The sequence below is a fragment of the Giraffa tippelskirchi genome, chromosome 5 (genome assembly GCF_054371585.1).
Source record: "Giraffa tippelskirchi isolate mGirTip1 chromosome 5, T2T-mGirTip1v1.2.pri, whole genome shotgun sequence".
Taxonomy (NCBI): domain Eukaryota; kingdom Metazoa; phylum Chordata; class Mammalia; order Artiodactyla; family Giraffidae; genus Giraffa; species Giraffa tippelskirchi.
The window spans coordinates 18204257-18219520 of record NC_137279.1 but is presented as its reverse complement, the minus strand read 5'-3'; the positions used below and the strand labels follow the sequence as shown (position 1 = coordinate 18219520).

At 55.7% G+C, this 15264-nt stretch overlaps 1 protein-coding gene across 2 annotated transcripts in view; it reads left to right on the top strand.

Annotated features, from left to right (window-relative positions):
• Window positions 1–15264, top strand: part of KIAA1614 (KIAA1614 ortholog) — a 41978-nt gene that overhangs the window by 12249 nt on the left and 14465 nt on the right. Inside the window, exons 4-6 of one of the 2 annotated variants that reach the window (XM_081485830.1) lie at window positions 2447–2590; window positions 9903–11380; window positions 14005–14131. In XM_081485830.1, the coding sequence (XP_081341956.1) occupies window positions 2447–2590; window positions 9903–11380; window positions 14005–14131 (1749 nt within the window). Of the gene's footprint in view, window positions 1–2446; window positions 2591–9902; window positions 11381–13974; window positions 14132–15264 lie in introns of both variants that reach the window. The other variant, XM_081485829.1, reaches the window with a different exon arrangement.

Sequence of the window (15264 nt, the reverse complement as noted above, 5' to 3'; positions counted from 1 at the left end):
CAGGGACTGCCCCAGCCCTGCCAGGAAATCTGCAGAGGGACCATGGGAGTGGGGACCCTGGGCTGCAGTCATGATGGGAAGGAGTTGGCTCCAGGGCTGTGGTCACATGAAAGTGGAGAGTCTCCCTCAGATAGCGGAGTCTGAACCCGTCTGCCTGGCAGGGTTGGCGGCCCTTGGGTGGACCAGGACAATGCAGTGAAGTGGGGGTGGGTGTGAGACTAGGACAGGTTCGTGTAGCTGCACCTGCTTGCCCCCTGCCACGGGGGAGAAAGACCGCTTTCCCGTCACAGGGCTGACAGGGCCTGCCCCCTCCAGAGCGCACCATGGCCAAGAGCCGGCTACCCTCCTGACCTTGGCCGCCGTCTGTGAAGGTGGCTGCCTCACTCCTCCCTGCTCAGTTGTTCCTGCACGGATGCCTCCAGGCGCCTCCAAAAACCCTGCTTTTCTAATCAGTGGAGAAACCAGCTTTGTCTGCCAGAAACCAAAGCAGGGCAGCTGATGAAAAGGGAAAAAATAAATAAATAAATAACAGCTCCAAGTAGAGGGAACAGAAAGAAAAAACAGCAAGGCTGGAAAATGGCTTCAAAACCTGGGGCGAGGCGTTCCTGACAGCATCTGGCCAGCTGCCTGGAGCCCTCCTGCCTGCCCACCAGGTCTTGTGACAAATGCCCTCCGACAGCAGGGCGGCCACAGCTGTCACCGGAAGGCTCTGAGTGCGCGGGCTGGCAGCCAGAGGCCCATGGCTGCAGAGGCGTTTCTCAGGGCTGGTAACCTCATTATCTCTGCTGGCAGAGCCGGAGCCCCAGGGAGCACAGCTGCTCTCAGCGGTGCGTTGGAGGCGGTGCGCCGCCTCGCCTCACAGGGCAGCAGGCCTTGAGAGCTCACTCTCATTCTCTCCTGGAAGCCCTCCTGGTTCCAGAACCGTGCCTGGGCCCTGCCAGGGTCCATAGGCACAGGTGGTGCCTTTATTCTGGCAGCTCTTAGTTTTTATCTTGGCCCCAAAGCAGGATTAGATGCAAATAATAGGAAAATAAAAAGAAAGAAAGAAAGAAAAAAATCATAGACTGCCTAGCACTCGTCCAAGGTTGTCCCAAGGAGGCCTCAGGGTTGGGCCATTTTCCACTCACATCTCTATCGTCCGTCACCTAGGAAACGACTTGGTACCATCCCTCCTGTCAAGACGAGGCCCCTTTCTCCAGGTGACATATGGGCTGGGGAAGGCACGCGATTTGGCAGGCTGCAGACTGAGATGCAGGCTGGCCTGAGCCTCTAGCCTCCCAAGTCCTCCTTCTGCGGACCCTCCCTGGTGAGGACAGCCCAGCGTATGTGACAGCGCAGAAGGACAAGGGCAGCTGCGAGCGGTGCAGACATCTCATCAAAGAGTGTGTCTGGCTGCAGCCACACGCCGGCTCTGCCGGCTCTGGGACCCGGGACGGGGAGGAGCCGGAGGATGCAGCAAGGATGCTGGAGGCAGTGGAGCTGGCTGTCGTCTGCTTCGCTTCACTTGATGTTCAACCTTGAGCGACACGCCACATGTTCCTCTCTGCTCAGGAACACCCTCATCTGTCAGGCAGAGAACGCACCTGCCCCCCGGGCCAGCCTGGCTGCGGAGAGGGCCCTCCGGTCAGCGGGAGGCTGTGGGGCGGCTATTATCCCTGCGACCTGCCACTGTGTCACCGGGAGATGGCTTTGAAAAAAGGCTGCTGTCATTTTCAGCAGCTCTGGACTAGCCAGGGAGGCAGCGCAACTGGGAGGTGGTGAGCGCTGCTGGAAGAAGACCCTCGTTATGATGAGGAGTGAGCCATTTGCTGACTTGGTGTGGGTCCAGCTTAATTCCTCTCGGCCCTGACCTGATGTCTGTTGGGTTAGGATTGGAACTGAGGCAAGAAAACACCGGGACTTATAAAAATGTCATTCTTTCAGAGGAGCAGAGTGGTGATGGGCAGGGCCCTGATGCCTTGTGTCTGCGGTGAGAGCTCAGGACGGTGCGCTGTGAGCTTGAGTGGGTGTGTGTGGGTGCCGAGAGACAGAAGGAGAGAGGGAGGTGACACGAGTAGAGACCATCTGGCTGGGCACAGGCCCAGCCCAGCAGCCCTGGGCCCTTTCCTTCCCCTCCTCCCAGATAACTCCTGCTGTCTACCCAGGGAAGGAACAATGGAGTTATCTGGAGACTCCCCTACCCTTTTCTAGATCCTCCTGGGGTCTCTGCCTCTGCTCTCTGAGCAGCTGTCCAGGGTGGGCCAGTCCCCTCCAGAGTCGCCCAGGGCCAGGCCCCTGGCCCCAGGCCCCAGGCTTGTGCCCTCCGTGTGGGAGCTGGCCAAGGAAGGCTTCCATGCGGGGCTGTTTCTGGCACAGCCACGCTCGACACTGTTAAAGCCCTCCTAATCCGTGTTATTTTCTTCTAATCCCTCCCCCCACCCGCTCTGGCCCGTGTGCCACCCTGTAGGACCTTCGGTCCCAAGCTGGAGCCCGTGCTGAGCCCCAGGCATGAAGAAGCCAAGCATCTGCTGCAGAGAGCCCGCATGAAAGCCAGGACCCGGCCCGTCCGTGCCAGCCACGACATCGTGCCCGCCCTTGCCCTGTGCAGCCGGTGAGTGGGGCCCGGGCCAGGCCGGCCGGTATGGGCTACGGCAGGAGAAGAGATGGGATCCAGCCAAAATGCCGCCGCTCACTCCTCCATTTTGGTCCGTGTGGGAGCTTTTCCCGTGTCAGGCATCGCTTTCATTCTTTTAGTCAGTCAGTACACCTTCACTGAGAGCCTACTGATGGCATGTTAGGGAACATAACCCGAGCTTCCCTGGGGAGACGGAGGTGTCACAGTCTCCAGGGAGAAAGACCAGCAGACGGGTCAGTACAGTTCTGTGGACTGTGGTGTAGGAGAGGAAAGGCGTGTGTGTAGGGCTGGAAGTCTACTGTAACTCCACCTGGAAAGGAAGGGGAGGCTCGGAGGAGGTGGCTTCTAAGTTGGAGTTTGAAGGAAACATAGATATTTACTGGGCAGATGAGGGAGGCAGGAGTGAGCACCCCTGGGCAGAAACCGAGCAGAGGCAGTGTTCTCAGGAGTTGGGCCAGAAAGCCCAGTGGAGGCCAGTCATGGAGGCTCCAGGACTGATGGACAATTTGGAAGCCTCCTGTAATAGATAGGGGCCACCAAAGGATTTCAGGCAGCTGGATAGCACCATCACCTTTACATCCCAGTAAAGCTGCTCTGGCTGCAGGGACGGTTGGATCTGGGGGACTAGGGGGACTGCGGTGATGGGGATAGAGGGAGGAGATGCGAGGTTGCCCAGAGCCAGAGCAACAGGCTTAATGAGGCAGCAGAGAAGTGGTTAAGACTCTGGAAGCAGACCGCTGAGTTCTGGCTCTGCCACTTCCTAGCTGTGTGCTCTTGGGGAAGCCCCTGTGCCTCGGTTTGCTCCTCTGCACAATGGGAATTATACCAGAGCCTGTCTTACAGGGTTGTTGTGAGGGTTCTATGAGCTCATATAAAGTGTTTAGAACAACCCCTGGCATGTAGTGAGTACCCTATAAGTGTTACCTCTGACCGAATCATGGAATCAACTGGATTAGGGGAGCATGAGAAGGGGGTGCATCCAGGATGGAGCCCAGCGTTCTGACTTGGTGTCTGGAGGTTCGGTGAACCCTCGGCGCAGGGTTAGGCTTGGGAGGGGCTGCCCACGGAACACCCACTGGAGATGCTTATCAGGCAGTTGGATACAGGAGCTGAGGAGGAGGACAGAGGTCAGACTGCAGATGTAGGCATCATCCCGATCTCACAGTGCTGGGGCCATGAGGGAGGCTGAGCTCGTCAAGGATGAAGAGATGAGAAAAGAACAAGTTCAAGGATGTTCAGCACTCCACACAGGTAGCTACCCCTTGTGTGACATCCCATCCCCATCTCTGTGCCTGTTCTGTGTATGGCGCGCCCCAAAGAATCACTTACAGGTGGAGTTGGCGGGTGCACCTGACCTGCAGTGAGGCTGCCAGCCCAGGTCCAACTACCTCAGGCCCCAGCAGGACCATCTGCTGCTGACCAGGCCTGTGGCTTCTTTGGCGCAGTGGGTACTAGAGGGAGCAAGGATCCTCAGTAGAACTGGACTCCATGCTCTTTGACGGGGATGCTGAGCCGGCTTATTAAAGGCTGAGGACCTTCCTGGCACCTTTGAGATAACTTCAGCAAGAGCAGAGGGCTGCAGCTCGCCTCTGGGTTCAGTGTTACTGTGACCTCTAGGAGAGGGACTCAGGAGACCCTAAATCCTGGCAAGAGGTACCCAACCAGCTCCCCTTTTATCTCTGTATTTTGTGTCTTGTTTCCTCTGGCTGGAGGACACTAGTTAGGAGTGGGAGTGCCTCCTTTGAAGCATCCTGACTGTTCTCTGCATGTGTACGTGGCCCAGAGCCTTAGACTTCCATGGAGCCCTCCTGTTCCACTTTCTTTAGGTACTGAGGTTGAGTTGGGTAGCTGCAAAACAGGCAAGACTCTTGAGAGTCCCTTGGACTGCAAGGAGATCAAACCAGTCAATCTTAAAGGAAATCAACCCTGAATATTCATTGGAAGGACTGATGGTGAAGCTAAAGCTCCAATAACTTGGCCGCCTGATGCGAAGAGCAGATTCATTAGAAAAGACCCTGATGCTGGGAAAGATTGAAGGCAGGAGGAGAAGAGGGTGACAGAGGATGAGATGGTTGGATGGCTTCACTGACTCAATGAATATAAGTTTGAGCAAGCTCCGGGAGATGGTGGAGGACAGGGAGGCCTGGAGTGCTGCAGTCCAAGGGGTCACAAAGAGTCAGACATGACTGAGCAACTGAACAATAACAACAAAAATCTGCAAAGCAGACCAGATGATGTAAATGTACCTTAGGACACTTCCTCTTCCCCAAATCCCATCAACAGCACACGACAACCCCAGCCACTAACCTTAAAGTAGGTTCCCTCTCACCAGGCTGTTCTCCGGCAGTAGAAATGCAATTGAAATGCAAGGTGACCCACTTTAGCAGCTGCTGTGTCCAGAAAAGAATTACTTTGACTTGGCAGCACTGGTGAATCCTCAGAGGGTATAGCTGAAAAATCAACGCCAGATGGCTTGCTGCAGATGCTTCTAAAGGTTACGCTTGTCAGATCACCCTGGAGAGCCGTGTTGAGCTAACGTGGCGATGCCACACAGGCCCGGGGCCTCATTAGATGCAGGAGCCCCTCCTCCACCCCTCCAAGCTCAGAGACATCACTCGTTCCAAAGAGCAGCCTGATGAAAGCTGACGGAAGAGTGGGACAGACAGGCACAGCAGCCCCCAGAAGGTCTTCTTTATCTCAGGTCTAGCTGGAGGTGGCCGGGGCCATCCCGAACAGACAGGCTTTTCCAGGAGATGAAGAAGGAGCCAGCCGCAGCCGCATTTTCTGGAAGCGAATCAGTGTAGAAATGGAGAGCTCTTGGAAACGCAAGCTCTTGCTGTTGGGGAGACAGGCACACCTGGGTTGGTGTTCCTGATCCCAGGAGGGCAGAACACGCCCACAAGAGGCCGGGCCTGGGAGGGGACACCGTAAGTGCTGGTGTCCTGCGTCAGTGGCTGGGTAGGGCTGCCTGGAGCTTGTGTGGCTAGGACAGCACTGTGGTAGAAAGGGGCCTTCCCACAGAGGCAGTTTGACACCAGTGTCTGAGCAGACAGGATCCTCTTGGAGAGGGATGGTTGTGGAGGCGTCGGTAGTGCCTCACGTTGACAAGGTGCGCTGTTTGCTTGCTGCTGGAGTGCCTTATTCGCTCTGCACCTAGTCTCCAAGATCCTCGCCACACCTTTATGCACGGGTCCCAGCACTGCTGGTGGGGACCTCGGGGATTCAGTAACTGAGTTGAAGGTACCTTATGCGATTGGGGCTTCCCAGGTGGTGCTAGCGGTAAAGAATCTGCCTGCCAATGCAGGAGACGCAAGAGACGTGGCTTTGCTCCTTGGGTCGGGAAAATCCCCTGGAGAAGGAAATGGCACCCCGCTCCAGTATTCTGGCCTGGAAAATCCCATGGACAGAGGAGCCTGGTGGGCTACAGTCCATGGGGTCACAAAGAGTCAGACACGACTGAGCACGCACGCAGCAGCGTACCTCGTGGGATTAAGCTGTCCTGCATCTCTCCATTTCTTCTTCTTCTTAATGAAGGCAGCATTTGAGAATTTTATTTTATTTGTTTTGGGCATGTTGCTATATAGCATATGGGATTTTAGTTCCCTGACCAGGATCGGAACACACCCGCCACCCCCCCACCCCCAAATTGGAAGCACAGTCTTCATCACTGGACCACCAGGGAAGCCCCTCCATTTCTTCTTTTAGAACAAAAATATTATTTCTACCTTTGACATGAATTCCAGGATGACTGAGCTCACCAGCTTGACTGTAAATTTTAAGGTCGTTGATGTGGCTGAGAGGACCTAGACTTCCTTATTAGATTAGGAATATACTGCCTCTAAAGCTGAGTGTTTTTCCTCTTAGAAAGTATAGCCCATATGCTGTCAGCAGAGCAGGGCCTTGCCCGCGGGGCCCGGTGTGGCCTGGCGTACTGAGTGTCCAGTGGGCCTCTCCTGCACTGAGCGGGCCTGGCTGACCAGGGCACCCTGCCTGTGCAGCAGGGGCAGAGCTTCTGCTCAGCGGGGCTCCTCTTGTTTCTAGAGGGTGAGATGGTGCTGGTTCTCTGGCTAGAGCCTTCCTTTCTGGGCAAGACTGCTCCGGACACCTGACCCAGGAACCCCACATCCCCAGCCATGCTGAGACAAGCAGAGAGAGACACTGCACCTCCTCACCGGGGGGTGATCCTACTCCGGAGCTTTATGTCTCAGCCACACAGCCCTCTCCAAAGGCAGGCCCACAGTATGACTTTTGGGGTCCCTAGGCACTCTGGCCATCATGGCTCCTTCCTCCATACTGTGTCTGTGCGTGTTCAGTCGTGTCTGACGCTTTGCGACCCCACGGACCGTAGCCAGCCAGGCTCCTCTGTCCACGGGATTTCCCAGGCAGGAATACTGGAGTGGCTTGCCATTTCTTTTTCGAGGGGGTCTCCCCGACCCAGGGATCAAACGTCTCTTGCGTCTCATGCATTGGCAGGCAGATTCTTTACCACTGAGCCACCTAGGAAGCCCTTTCCCCATAAGCAAAGTTAAAAATTAAATTTTATGACCATGCTGGCTAAAAGGTGAATATATTAATGTTATATCTGAGAATGTTTTCTTTGACTGAAAAGTGTATTTGTTTATTCTCTTTTGACTTTGAAAGAAGCTAAAACATTTTCATGGGCCCCAGGAGAATTGTGGTTCCCAGGTACTGTGGCTATTGTGCCTGATGGATAAGATGGCCCTGTCTGCTAATGGGTTCCAGAAAACAGGATGACTGACAGTGTGTCAGTATTCCTCAGAGCAGCCCAGGATCTGCTCAGATCTCAAGCGGGCAGATCCACTTGCTTAGCAGAAGTTCTTTTTTTTTTTTTTTAAATCCTCCTGGAGCAGTGCCATTTGGGGAAAATGCTGGAGTCGGGGTGGTGGCAGGTGTGTAGGCTGCCCCGCCCATTGCATCCAGGGCAGTGTAAACACCTAGGGAACACCTAGCATCAGGCTTCAGGGAAGCCCCTAGAACGCGCACTGTGGCACTTTGCAGCGTCCTTGATTTAGGAAGTACTCACCCACTCCTTGGTGTGAATTGCGGGCTAGGGTACAATGCAGTATGACACACTTGGCTCTAGCTTTATTGTGCCAGCTCAGCATTCATGTCTGGGTGAGCACCAGCCCCTCTCTTGGTGTGACCAGAGACCTGGGATCCAAGATTTGAGGTTGTAGTGAGCTGACATGGCACAGGTGAGGGAGTAAGCTCTCAGCTGTAGCTGTTTCCCATGGAGCTTTGCAAGGAATCAGTCTTGGACAATTTAGCCCTGACATACCAGTCCACCCTAGGACCCCCAAGGGTAGCCTGTATGTGCCATACTCCATGCCATCTGTGATCCAGACCATTCTAACCCATCAGGGTCTTGAGATTAGTCAGCGGCCTGGCTGTCGAGGCCCCCAGGAAGGGGATGAATTGGATTAGTCAGGGATACCCTCAGGGCCCAGGTGAGCACATGCTCACCTGAGTCAGGCAGGCAAGGCCATTTATCCATACAGAAAGCACAGCCTGGAAGGATGCACTGTCCAGTCTAGTCAATGACATGTATCATTAAGGAAGTTAACCAGTTCACTGGCCACTCTCCCCACTGGCTGGCATGTTTTAACAGTAATTGTTAAGCATGGATGGTTTATTCCTGCCATTGTCTGACCTCCTTTTTTATAATTGCTTTATAGTGTTGTGTTAACAAAGTGAATCAGCTATATGTATACCTATATCTCCTCCTACCACGCCCCCCATCCCACCCCTCTGGGTCATCACAGAGCACCAAGTTGACCCCCCTGTGCTGTACAGCAGCTTCCCACTGGCTACCTGTTTTAAACATGGTAGTGTATATATGCCAGTGCTACTCTCCCATTTCATCCCACTCTCCTCTTACCCACCCTGTGTCCACATTGAACTCCTTTCCTTTTAATTGCACACCACACCTGTCTTTCTGTTGGGTAGCTGTAAATTTGGTGAAGAAGGAACTCATGTGAAGGCAGCCTTTTTGAGAGCACTGACATCTTTCCTCCAGAATCACTGAAGCATCCAATTAGAGGAAGGATAAGTAACTCAACCAATCACTCACATACATTTCATTTATAGTAAGTTGTTGGAGTGTCAAGACAAGCTTGAACGAGTTGTGCTAGGAGGAAAGTATAGTTAGGGAAGCTTTTGTAGGTGTCTTTGAGGACTAAAAGCAGTAACAACAAATAAAGTATGCCAGCATAGATAACTGTCTGCATGGGTACTCTTCTCAGTAATTCAAAAGAAGTAGTTCAGTTCAGTTCAGTCACTCAGTCATGTCCGACTTTTTATGACCCCATGGACTGCACCTCGCCAGGCTTCTCTGTCCATCACCAACTCCCGGAGTGGCGAGGTGCTGCTGGGAAAGGCAGGGAGAAATATGGTCCTTACTTAGGTGGCCTCTGATAGACAAGGGCCCGTAGGGTCCATTTACACAGGGATCTGAAACTCAGGTTGCCTGGCTCCTGGGGCCCCGGTATGAGATTTGTGAGGTGTTTTCTTCAGCAGAGCAGGACTCGACCACCAGCCACAGTGTCTCTCAGAGCAAAGGCTGACGACAGAATGTGAGGACTCTTCCAAGCATAGTAATTGTTGTCACAGCGTTCTGGGACAGAGTATGTGAGAGGGGCTGGGGAGGGGCGGATACAGGAGGGAGTGTTAGAACAGATTAGATGGAGAGACCAGGGAGAAATACCAGTGTCACTATGTCTAAATTTTGTCCAAGCAAGATGGTTAGGAACCCTGAGTGAACAATTTTGAGAGCAGGAATGCTTAGAAACTCTGACTGCAGGTCCCACACGGTCTCCATGGAAACTTATGCTCTTCCCATTAAACCTTTATAACAAATGCAGTACTGCCGCAATTCATCACAGCTCACCAGATGCCCATGATGGCCAGACTCACTTCTAAACACACACCAGTACTTTGGTATCATCCTTGCTACAGTCCTGCGTTTAACAGCGTTTCACCTTAACTCAGGCGGAGACGGGCAACAGAGGCAAAGCCAAAAGTACAGAAGTTTGTATTCATTTTGTTCAGCACTGTGTTCAGGATGGGGATGGGCCTGTAAGCTTCTCTGCTTTGCTGCCGGACTCCCTAGGAACCTGATTTGGGCAACTTTGGGTTGTAGTTTTCCCTGAGCGCTGTGCGGGACCGTGCCCCAGGGTGGACAGGTAGGGCTGGTGCGCGTCCAGGGAGGAGGTTGTACCTTCCTCACCTCCTCCTGCTCATGACTTCTCTCCTCCTGCCTGCCCGTCAGAGATGGGCGGAAAAGCCCAGCCCTGGACCCGAGGATGACCTTCGCCTGCCAAGACAACCTCCAAAACGGGAACACGAGCGACTCCTCCAGCGGGGAGTCCAGCAGCGGGCAGTGGCCGAAGCGGGGCGCCTCCCCGTCCCACGTCCGCTTTGAGGATGAGTCCGCCCGGGAAGCCGAGTCCCGCTACCTGGAGCGGCTGCAGCAACGTCAGCGCCAGGTGCTGAGCACGGCGGACCAGGGCCCCCTGCGCTCTAAGCCCGACCTCGCTGACTACATCCAAGGGGGCTGCCGGCGCCGGGACGCGGGCGCGGGCGCTCTGCACCCGTTGCTGAGTGGACTGCAGCACGGGGGCCTCTCCGCGCCGCCTCCCGCTCGGGGCAGCGAGAGGAGGTGCCGAGCCTGCGGCCACTGCATCGCCCCCGGCTCGAGGGTCCTCCGGGAGCGCGAACCCGCCTGCGGGAGGGAGGGTGTGTCGGCGCAGCCCCTCAGCTCTCGGGGCCTGAGTGCCCCGCTTCTGCTCCTCTCCGCCGCCGAGCCCCGGCTCCACACCGAGTGGATCAGGGAGACGCACATCGGGGACCAGGCGCTTCCCGAGGAGGCGGACTCGGCCCTGGACAGCACCGACACCTCCGACAGCTGCCGGACCGACAGTGAGGAGGCCGGGACCTCTCAGCCCAGCAGGGCCCGCCTGCGGGCCCCCAGGCCTCGAGGAGGCCACAGGTGGTTGCGCAAGGCTGAGATGGAGCCGCCCCAGAGCCCTCAGGCCTTGCATGACCTGCCTGGGCTGGAGCTCTTAGAGGTGTCCGATGAGGTGACAGAAGGCGCGGGCCAGACGACGGCAGGGGCTCTGCTCCCCAGAGAAGATGCTTTCTCTAAGCCTCCTGTCCAGGACTTGAAGAAGGCTTTCCCCGGGTACCCGTGGCAGCCTGGACCAGGGCTGGAAAATCACTGGGCTCACCCAGGGGATTTTCGGACAGCCTACACCATCGCCTCTCCCATGAAGCTGGGGTCCTCGGAGCCAAGCAGACAAGGCCCGGTTATAGAAAGCCACGAGTCTCTGGGAACTGACTGCCCTCAACAGAGCCACGCAGAGACCTCTGCCCCCCACCAGGCCGAACAGCCGACTGCTTCCCTCGGCTGGGTGCCAACTCCTCCCTCTTCAAAGAAAACTGCCTCATCCGTGTCTCATAGGAAGGCAGCTCTGGCTGGGCTTCGCAGGCTGGGCGACCAGGGAGAGCCCATGGACAGCCCCCTGCCTGCTTCCAGAAGCGCAATTCCCAGGACCCGCGAGCTCACCCCGCCACAGCCCCAGCCCCACAGCCCCCACAGCAGGCACCCGCTGCGGGCCCTGTCCACCAACAACTGCAACAGCAGCGTGCCCCAGGGGCTGCAGGAGCCCTGGGGAGGAGCCATCCTCGTGGGGGAGATGGGTGCTCGAAGCCAGGAGCCCGCAGCACCGCTGGAGGACCACAGAGATGGTAAGGGATGGTCCTGGGGCTAGGGTGGTGCTAGCCTGGAGATCATGGGCTGGGTCTGTGGCCCACCAGGCTCTTAACTGTTCATCGTAATAGATGACAGAGCTATGCATTCCTCCCAGCAGCTCCCAGAGCCCGGCAGATGTTGGGAAAGTTGGCAGGGTCTGTGAGCGGGTGCAGGATTCGACATCAGCCTGGAGGCAGACTAGCCAACTCCTCCCAGGGAGGCGGTGGTAGGGATGCTAAAGGAGCTCCAAGCTCTGTGGCTGTGGGAGGGCTGGACTCTGAGGGAATTTTACTACCAACAGAGCAGAAAGAGGCAGCAGCTCCAGGATTTACTACTTGCTTAGAACAGCAAATGCCAGATAATCCCACAGCTAAGGTCCCTCCCCTTCAACATCGTCTCTTCATACACTCATTCATTCAGTACAGTGTGACCCGTTACAGGCCAGGCACCATGCTAGGCCTTGCAGGGAATGCATAAGTGAATTAATTCAGCAGGAGTCTACCCCCTGAGACCTTCCGCAGCCAAGCAGGTGTGCTGTCCGGATGACACGGTGACCAGTAAGCAGAGCTCCTACAAGGAGTGCTGGGGTTGTTCTCTGGTACCCAAGCTCTCCTAGAGCCCTGAGCCTACTGGGCACACTGGTAGGTTTCAGCAGGCAAGGCTGCTGAAGGCCAGAGGGTATCCCCTCTGGCCTTGGAAGGGGTCCTCGTGTAGCAGGCAAATCCTGAGCTTCCCTGATGCTGTGATCTGAGGTGAGCAACTCAGCCACTCACTCTTAGGCAGAGGTGGCAGCCTTGCCTTCACATGCCCACGGCTCTGGCAGCCCTGGCACTGTGATGGCTCAGGAGGAATCCAGGGCTTGGGAGCAGTGAGGGGGAGAGGCCGGAGAGGTGACGGGCCATGCTGACCTCACTGAGGATGCAGGTGCCCAGCGCCCGCCCCACCTCGGGGGTGCTGCCACCCCTCCACTGCACACGGGGTGCCAGCGCCGCCCTATCCCTCCCGTACTCACAGGAACCTTGAGGAAGCAGGTCCCACCCTGAGCCTCCGCCTGCCCGGTGCTCAAGTGTGGTTTTCCTCCCTTGGGTAGGCACTAGGCTGGCTGCCCCTACCCACTTCCTGTGGGGCTCCTATTTTGAGAGCTGCTGACCTTTCTGGGCAGCCCAGCCTTCACCTGCTGGAGCACCACGAGGTCCTGGGCTCCTCACATCACCCCTCTGTCTCCAGTTCTCCTCTCTAACCTGAGAATATCATTAGAACCCATCTCCTAGGAGCTCAGGCAATAATCTCCATAGAGGGCTTAACTCTTGCCTAGCATATCACAGATGCTCCAGAAATGGTGACTATCATTTAGCTGTTAGACATCACAGCCAACTGGATTGTGGGTCTTGTCCCAGGAACACAAATTCCACTCCCCCACCCCCGCCACCATGTATGTCTCTCTCTTTTGTTTCATTGGAGGAAAACCAATTTACAATGTTGTGTTGGTTTCTTCCATTTTTGTTGGTGGTGGTTTAGTCGCTAAGTTGTGTCCGATTCTTTTGTGACCCCATGGACTATAGCCCGCCAGGCTCCTCTGTCCATGGGATTCTCCAGGCAAGAATGCTGGAGTGGGTTGCCCTGCCCTCCTCCAGGGGATCTTCCTGTCCCAAGGATCAAACCTGTGTCTCCTGCGTTGCCAGTGGATTCTTTATTGCTGAGCTACCAGGGAAGCCCTTGGTTTCTCCCATACAGCAGTGCAAGTCAGCTATAATTATGCATATATCCTCTCCCTCTTGAGCCTCCTCCAAGACCCTGATCCCACCCCCTAGGTCATCACAGAGCACCAGGCTGGGCTCCCTGTGTTATATAGCAGTTTCTCACCAGCTATCTGTTTTACACATGGTAGTGTATATATGCCGATGCTACTTTCTCCATTCGTCCCACTCTTTGCTTCCCCCACTGTGTCCACAAGTCCTTCAATATATCTCTTGATACAGGAGGGACATGGCTTATTATAAGCAGCCTTTCATTTTTTAAAAATTATTTATTTATTTTTATTTTTGGTTGTGTTGGGTCTTCGTTGCTGCATGCGGGCTTTCTCTAGCCGCAGCAAGTGGGGGCTACTCTTGGTTTCTGGGCATGGGCTTCTCTTGGTGGTGGCTTCTCTTGTCGCCAAGCACTGGCTCTAGCACATGGGTTTCAGAAGGTGCAACATGCAGGCTCGGTAGTTGTGGCATATGAGCTTTAGCTGCTCTGCGGCGTGTGGAATCTTCCCAGACCTGGGATTGAACCTGTGTCCCCTGCGTTGACAGGCAGACTCCTATCCGCTGTACCACCAGGGAAGTCCAAACTTTCATTCCACAGATGTTTATTTCTCATCTGCTGCTTACCAGGTGCTATGCTGGGGGTGATGGGCTTCAGCCCAGGGAAACAGGACCCCTCCCTGTTGCGTGTGGGTCTCACCACCGCCTCCATGGCTCTTGTGGGGCTCCCGCTTCCCTGCATCTTCCTCTGGCTCTCCTGCCTCTGTCGCTGGGAATGCCCCACTCCCCCCCATGACCCGTGGGGGTAGATCAGTACCACGGGAGGATTGCTGTGGTTGTTGCAGGAGGACTCCAAGGCTGTGTTGCCTCAGCAGCTGTTGGCACCATCAGCTCTGTGGGCATCACCTTCTGCCCAGCCTCAGAGGATCCCGAGTCCAGCCAGGAAGCAGACAGAGGCCTGCGGAGGACAGAGCCGAGTTCTGTAGGGCACGTATCATCCCGGTGAGTGACATGAGCGAGGTGTGGGGTTGGAGTGCTGGGTGGGGAAGGAGCCCCCCGGAGTGGCAGCAGGATAAGTTAACTACTCCCAGATCCTCCGAGGGCTTTTAGATTAGGTGCAAGCATGGCACCCCAGCACTCCGTCCCCTGCCCTGTTCAGTCTAGTGTGCATGCCTATTCATTCCCCAAGCTTTCCCCAAACGGCCTCAAGCTGCGGGCGCTGTGCTGGGCACAGCTGTGCATACAGTCCCAGCCCTCCAGGTGCTCCCAGCTTGGGCTCTCTGTCTGAGGACTTGCTCCTGACCCTGGGGTGGGAAACAGCCCGGCAATCACGGTTCCACGCTCTCCTTCAGTCCCGAGGCTCGGAGTCCTTGCTCTGGGGCTGCCGAGCCTTGGTGAGCTGGTCCTCTGGCTGGGCCCTCCTTTCTCCACTACACGTCATCTCTGGTGACCTGTGGCCCAGGGCTTCATATGCTATTGCAGCCAGATCGCCACCTCCTGCCCTGTATGTTCCCTGGAACTCCAGATTTGTGCATCCAGTTCCCCCAACATCCCCACTAGGATGCCCGAAAGGCCTAGTGGAACTCTTGATCATGCCTGATGAAAGCTGCTTCCTGGGGTCCTCCCCCTGGCAAACACACAGCACCCCGCCATCCCCACAGCGCTTGCACTCTGCCGTCTTTGCTGCCCCCTCCCCCTCCCCTCCCACCCTTATCCGCTGGCATGTCCTCTTTGGCCCCTGCAGCCACCTGCATGGCATTTCTCCTGGTCTGTGTGTTTCTTCTCTCAGTACAAATTTAACAGTCTCTATCTGCTCTCTGCCTTCCTCCTGCCCCTTCAGTTCCTTCTTCCCACAATACTCTGAGGTGTCTTTGAAAACCTCAATTCAGTTCAGTCGCTCAGTTGTGTCTGACTCTGCGACCCCATGAATCGGAGCATGCCAGGCCTCCCTGTCCATCACCAACTCCCGGAGTTTACCCAAACCCATGTCCATCAAGTTAGTGATGCCATCCAACCATCTCACCCTCTGTCCTCCCCTTCTCCTCCTGCCCCTAATCCTTCCTAGCATCAGGGTCTTTTCCAATGAGTCAACTCTTCGCATGAGGTGGCCAAAGTATTGAAGATTCAGCTTCAAC